This window comes from Panicum virgatum, chromosome 2K (assembly GCF_016808335.1).
Source record: "Panicum virgatum strain AP13 chromosome 2K, P.virgatum_v5, whole genome shotgun sequence".
NCBI lineage: Eukaryota > Viridiplantae > Streptophyta > Magnoliopsida > Poales > Poaceae > Panicum > Panicum virgatum.
The window spans coordinates 12845930-12852608 of record NC_053137.1 but is presented as its reverse complement, the minus strand read 5'-3'; the positions used below and the strand labels follow the sequence as shown (position 1 = coordinate 12852608).

General features: G+C 43.4%; 2 protein-coding genes across 2 annotated transcripts; one reads left to right on the top strand and one right to left on the bottom strand.

Moving 5' to 3' along the window:
* The first annotated feature begins 344 nt into the window (after window positions 1-344).
* LOC120667319 (pentatricopeptide repeat-containing protein At1g80270, mitochondrial-like) lies at window positions 345-4897 on the top strand. Its single transcript, XM_039947427.1, has 4 exons — window positions 345-539; window positions 710-778; window positions 872-1460; window positions 3355-4897. Coding segments are annotated over exons 2-4 (1821 nt in total). The 5' UTR covers window positions 345-539; window positions 710-776; the 3' UTR covers window positions 4585-4897.
* Window positions 4898-5435: 538 nt separating this feature from the next.
* LOC120695115 (CASP-like protein 16) lies at window positions 5436-6234 on the bottom strand. Its single transcript, XM_039978426.1, has 3 exons — window positions 6068-6234; window positions 5724-5865; window positions 5436-5636 (listed from the first exon to the last, which is right to left on the bottom strand). Exons 1-3 carry the CDS (start codon window positions 6232-6234, stop codon window positions 5436-5438), a joined length of 510 nt encoding a protein of 169 aa, XP_039834360.1.
* Between the last annotated feature and the right edge of the window lie 445 nt (window positions 6235-6679).

The window sequence follows — 6679 nt, the reverse complement described above, 5'->3', positions numbered from 1 at the left end:
AAACAATGACTTCACGCCTCCTGAGTTTGGGGTGTGAATGAGCACCAACCTGTCAGACAGGGAGAAAGGAAAATGCCACCCAAAAGAACTGCGATTTTGTAGAATTATATTGCAATTAACATGTCTAATGGATTCAAGAGAAAAATTTATGACATACTTTAAACACAAAACATGACTATTCTTTCGGCTATGCGCAATCTAAACTTTTTAATTTGGGTAGAATGTTTAAACAATTTGCACATATTTTTCCTTTAAATAAATTTGCATTTTAGGGCTAGGCATGGACTTCCTCTCATATCTAACTCTTTTTTCTCGCCATCTCACGTGTTACTCATGTTCAGGGTAAGGGTTTAGAACGCTAAAAGCCTAAAACCCTAGTGGGGGTAAAACCGGAAAAAGCCGCAGCATCTCCTCCCTCCCCTCCCCTCCCCTTCCCCGCGCCGCCCATCATCGGCACCTCACCGCCGGCGACGGGAGGACGCGGCGAACCCCGGATAGCATCGCGCGGCGTCAACTCGGCCTTCTCCCCGCTCTCACCGGTACGTACCGGCGCGGAGGGGCGGTCCTCCCTGACCGGATTGATGTCGTAACCCTAGCTTGCTCCGGCGGGTTATTCTGCCAAATCTCTACTTTGCTGTGATTCGGAGCGTTGATTTAGTCGGGGGTTTGATTGTAGCTAACTTAAATCTTCCATTCCTGCATCGACTAGGTTCTTCTGCTTGACCTCGCAAGATCATTCTGCGCAAGGTGCCTGATCCCCCGCCCAGCGATAGGGAATGTAAGATGATTGTATAGCAAGGCCGATTTTTGTTATCACAATTTTAGTTTGGGATCCAAGTCTCCAATTTTCAGCATTGGTTGCTTTTGTCAGGTTGAAGACTGCTTCTTTGAGATTGTTGCGAGATGGGGGTTTCCGGCAATCTTCCCAAGTACTCCTGGCTGGGTATTCTGAAATGGTTGACCCTTTGATGCGGAGGTTTTGCTCCATGCCCATTGAGAGCCTCACAAGCAGCGAAGTTGATGGTGATGCCTCGTATCAGGATGCTGCTGATCAGCCTCATGACGACTCTGATTGTGGTAGTGAGCACAGTCATGGCATCAGGGCAGTGAGGAAACAAGGCAAGTATCAAGGACCCAAGAAGAAACATGGACCTTCTAAGAGGGGCCGCCGTGGAAAGAAATCGCCAGGAGGTGATGGACCTTCTCGGGAGGGCTTTCATCATGAAATGAGATTTCCAGGCAGGGAAGGACCTTTTCAGAGAGGCCGCCATCATGAAAAGAAATTGCCAGACACGCCTGTCCAACCTTTTCTTTTCCAGATGGTATTGGATACTCCTATGAGTACTCTTATAACTGTACTTGACACATGGGTGCGAGCCGGTAACTGTCTGGAAAGAAGCGAAGTCTTGTTGGTTTTGTTCCATCTGAGGAAGCAGAGACTGTATAGCAAGGCTTTGAAGGTACCTTTCCTTTTTCTGTCTGCTGGGTTGTATTGCATTAAACTTGTTTTTTTAGTGAAATGCATTCAGGTTTACAGCTATTGGTTAGTCCAGTAGTCTGCAGAGTTTAGTCTGGCTTACCATTTCCATTAGCCCCCATATCTAACAGCTTTGATCTAATATTCTTGACAAATTTTACTCTTTCCGTTTCTCCCTTTGTTTAATATGTTCCACTTAGTATTCTTGGCATGGTTTTCCTACTAGGGTGTTTGTCCATTGTGGAGTGTAGAACTATACTTCTCTCTATTTTCTAAGAATCATATGAAGCTGAAATTTCTCAAGTTTTGTCTGAAATTTCTCAAGTTTTGTCTGTGCCATTCTTGTTTCTAATCTTTGTATCTAGCAAATTATTAACGCACCCAGTAAAAGCTGAAACAAAGATGGTATTTGTTTATTAACTCATGAGCATGAATTTCATGAGTAACAAGTTTTGGATTTGATTCCTTAATCATCTTTTGAAACATTTGTCTTGACTTGCGGAAGTGTGACATCTTCAAATAAACCTGTACTCTGGATTCTTCTTGTCTTCTCATTTTCGACATGCTGTCCTCTGGGACCTTGGTACTGAATAGTATAATTGTTTATTTTGAGAATCTGGTGGATACAAGTAACGATTGTAACGATTAACCATCATGCTATCGAGGATCTGGGAAATTTTGACCCGCATCTATCTATGAACCCCCCTTCCCAACCATTCTTTATAATTGTTAAGTTTTCCAGAGGCAACTAATATTCAAATTTCTTAGTCTTTTTATGTTTGGATTCAATTTGACATTACTCATTTACAGCTTTAGCTGGAATGATCCCCTGTACTTGCTATTTATTATAGAAAACATGAGCTTTCTTTTGAGTACAGAATTACAAGCCATCGTTGGAACAGGCAACTTGCCTGAAAGTGTAAAACAAGTTTCATATTTCACATAGAGATATGAAGAAAGGATGAACATTAAGTTGCCGTACAGCCACTGTCATTGTTTTTATGTAGAATAAAATATGGCCTTGATTCCTTGCTTTTTGGTGACTGTATTCTTCAAAGGTAGCAGTTGAACAGATCAATAATTCAAACATATTCAATTGGTGTTTAGTATCATTTTTTCTCTTTTCCGTTGCAATGTTACAAAGAAGGGATACTGCACAGAGGGAGCAAGGGGTTAAGTTATTTCCTGTTCTCATTTCTTCTTCGGTTATGGCTTGTTAAATGAGCCAGACTAGGCTTGTAAAGCCTCTGGCAGCATGTGTTCCTTTTGCTTTTGTATTCTATTTTATATATCATATTGTATTTGTTTATGTGGAAGGGCGGGCCTGGTGCAGCGGTAGAGCCTACCGTCTGTAACCGGAAGGTCCCGGGTTCGAGCCCCAGTCTCTACACATTTGTGTGGGTAAGGCTTGAGGCTTAAAGACAACCCTTCTCCAGACCCCGCACAGTGCGGGAACCCTACGGCACTGGGTACGCCCTTTTTTATTGTATTTGTTTATGTACTTTTTGATAGTAGAGATAAACTTATCAGGACATTTTTTATTATAATCATAACCCTCCCTTTTTTATGCGAGTGAAGCATTTTTTTCATGTGGAGATACACTTACTATTCCTCACAGTATTCTGCGCCAGGAGCACTTCGGCTACACAATGTTTTGACCTATAGTATTACCTATGTTTAGGACAATTTTACTACCTTTGCTTTAGTTCATTGATGAATTATTATGTATGATTTCTGGATCGTTGCATGCATGTATTCTATTTTTCTAATCTACACGTTCATCTGGCACATGCCACCTTTGCATATTTTAAATCTGTAGATCTAGATAGCAGAATTGCACCTATATTTTGATGATTTATTTCTGAATATATCTGCAGTTCATGGATTGGATCGAAAGAAGAAAACTACTAAATTTTGAAGATCGTGATTATGCTTGCCATCTTGATTTGATAGCACGGAACCAGGGTTTTGAAGCTGCTCAAAAGTACATTGAGAGGGTCCCTACACCCTTCAGGAATGAGGTGCTCTATGAAACTCTACTTGTTAACTGTGTATGTCAGGATGATGTCCGGAACGCACAGCAAGTCTTCAACGAAATAAGGGAACTCTCTTTACCTTTAACTGTTTCTGCTTGCAACCAAATGATATTGCTGTACAAGAGGGTTGCTCGTAGTAAGGTAGTTGACATTCTCACTTTGATGGAAAAAGAAAATATAAAGTTTTCTCATTTTACATACAAGCTCCTGATTGACATGAAAGGGCGGGCAAATGACCCATTAGGCATGGAGTCGGTCTTAAATATTATGAAGGACAATGGTCTTGAGCCAGATTTTGCCACACAGACAATGGTTGCTAAATTCTACATATCTTGGGGCCTCATGGAGAAAGCAGAAGAGGTTATAAGGGCTATGGAAGTATCTGTAAAGGATAGTCGTAATGCCACCAGGTCTCTTCTTGACCTCTATGCTATTCTTGGCAGGCCAGATGATGTAGAGAGAATATGGAACTCATACACCACCCCGAAGTTGGAGGACTTCTTGGCTGCTATTGAGGCATGGAGTAAACTTGGACGTATCAAACAAGCGGAAGAGACCTTTGAAGCGCTGGTAAAAACATCACCAAAGCTCACCTCCAAGTACTTAAATGCCATGCTGAACGTGTATGCAGAACACAAACTTCTGGCCAAGGGCAAAGAGTTTCTAGAAAGGATGCATTTGGATGGTTGTCCAATCAGCCCTCTAACCTGGGATGCAATTGTTAAGCTCTATGCAAATTCAGGTGAGTTAGCGAAAGCGGACTCATTTCTGGCGAATGTGACAGAAGAGAATCCTGACAGAAATCCCCTCTTTGGTTCATACACTACCTTACTGAGGGCCTATGCAAAAAAGGGCGACATACATAACTCCGAGAAAATATTTGATAGGCTAAAGCAGATCAGGTACCCAGGGAGGAAGCCGCCTTATTATTTGTTACTTGCAGCCTATGCCAGTGCCCATGTTACACCGTACGGGTTCAGAGAAAGGATGAAAGCTGACAAGGTGCGCCTGACCAAGACTGGTATAGAATGTTTGAGGCGTCTCGATGGCTTGCAAACGATAGAGTATTAGAGTGTTTTTGGTTTCCTTTTCATCCCTTTGCCATGGACCACCCCTGCCCGAAGAGGTGGCCTGAAGCTGTGTAGGATAGAAGAATCTATTACCAGGCTGCTGCTGTCTTTCCAGCATGGAATTAATTTGGAATCTGTTGTCCTAGGATGCTTGGTTTGGGAAGATTATCAAAGTTTTAGGCGAGTTGCTATTTTTGGATTACAAAAATGGAGATCTTCAGTTTGGGATTGGATTCTAGATCTTGTCCTTTTGTAACATGAATCTCAAGGCCTGCAATATAAGCTATACTCCCTCCATCCATTTTTGATTGATATATTTTCAAATGGCACAATGATAAGTGTGCTTATCAATCTACTATCCTTTACTGAGGGAGACTTCTCGTTTTACGCAACGTAGCTCACATTGAAAACCGACGGACCAATCAAATTGCGAAGAGGAAGCGAAATGAGTTATTGCTTTGGGGAAACTCCAAGGTGGAGACTAAATACATCAGTCAAATTTGGATTTCTCAATTTTGATAATATATCTATTAAAATTGGATGGAGGGAGTATTTATTTATAAAATACTGTGCGGTCGCACACGCTCACATATATGTACACTCTCTTCCCTATGAAGCACACACGCAATCCACAAAGTTGTTTATGATAAGATTGTTATGTACAACTTTTCAGAAAAAAAATTCCCCCCTCTGTCGATGATTCCTGGCCGTATCACAGCAGCAGCATCACATACCAAAATACAAAAGGTTTTTTTAGTAGGTTCAGACCTGATAACTGGCTGCATTATTAGTTTGTTACCAACCTGGCAACATGACATGAAGCCGCAGTCCATGACGAACGAGGCTGCTGGATCAATGCTGATTTCCTGCATTGTTGATGAGCCAGTTGAACAGCAAGGTCGGCAGCATGGCGATGCAGCTGGCGAAACCCATCCCCGCGGCGGCTCTGAACCCCGCGCAGGGCAGCGCTGCGCATAGCTTGAGATCGCCGCCGACCATCGTGGCCACGCCGGAGGCTGCAGATGCCGCGAAGAAGCTCAGTGCTGCGGCGACCTGCATGCGTAGATTTACTTGGGACGATGATGAACAGCAGATCTACATTTACCTGGGATGATGAACAATAGATTTACATTTACTTACTCGGTCGCCGGTGATCGCAGCAATTCCGGCGATCCAGTGGTGGTTCTCTAGAGGCCATTGGCCTGACAGCAGCGTGTAAACGTTCAGAAGCGCCAGCGGCACCGTCCAGACGCATTGCAACGTAGATGTTGCAGCGAGGAAACTGTTCAGCCAAATAAACGGTTGGTCAGTTTTTTCTTCATGGTGATAGTTTTTTTTTTTGTTGAAAAGTTCATGGTGTGAGTTTCAAAGAAAAGAAAAGGAATTTATAGATAGTGATTGTTAGTGATGAGCAGTGAGTGACAGTTTGCATGATGGGAAAAAGAAGGCAGCTCCAAGGACGAGAAGCGGAGCAGGAAACGAACCAGAGAGCAGGGTGCGAGGAGAAAGCGCCGGTGGTGGCCGTGGTGGCAAGCGCGGCAAGGGCGCACATGAGCTGCCCGATGCGAAGGCCGAGGCTGCCGGCGGTGGCCGTCCTAGCCCACGGCAGCGCTTGCGGTTGCGGCATGGCCTCGACGACCTCCATCTCCATGGTGTTGTAGCCGCTAAGAGCAACTCCAGCAATATCTCTATTTGAACCCTTGCTCAACAAATAGGGAGCGAGTGTAAAAAAAATTGACTCCAACATACAGGGTCGGCAGAGGCCGAGCTAGAGGCATATAGAAGGGGGGTGCGGCACTTCATAACACATGTATAAAATTAAGACAAATATGGTAAAAATTTAGAGATTATAAGTGTATGAAAATTTTGTAGGTGGAGCCGCACCCACAATCCTCAACGTAGCTCCGCCTCGTCGCCTGTTCCTCTCCCTCACATGTAATACACACTGAATGAATTGATACAAGTAAGGCGATGTGTTAGAGAACGCATGCACATAAGTAAAGGAAACAACATTTTATAAATATAACTGATCATCCAGCAAAGATCAAGGCTTTAGTAAAAGAGGCAGACCAAAAGGCCAGCATCCTAGTTACTTG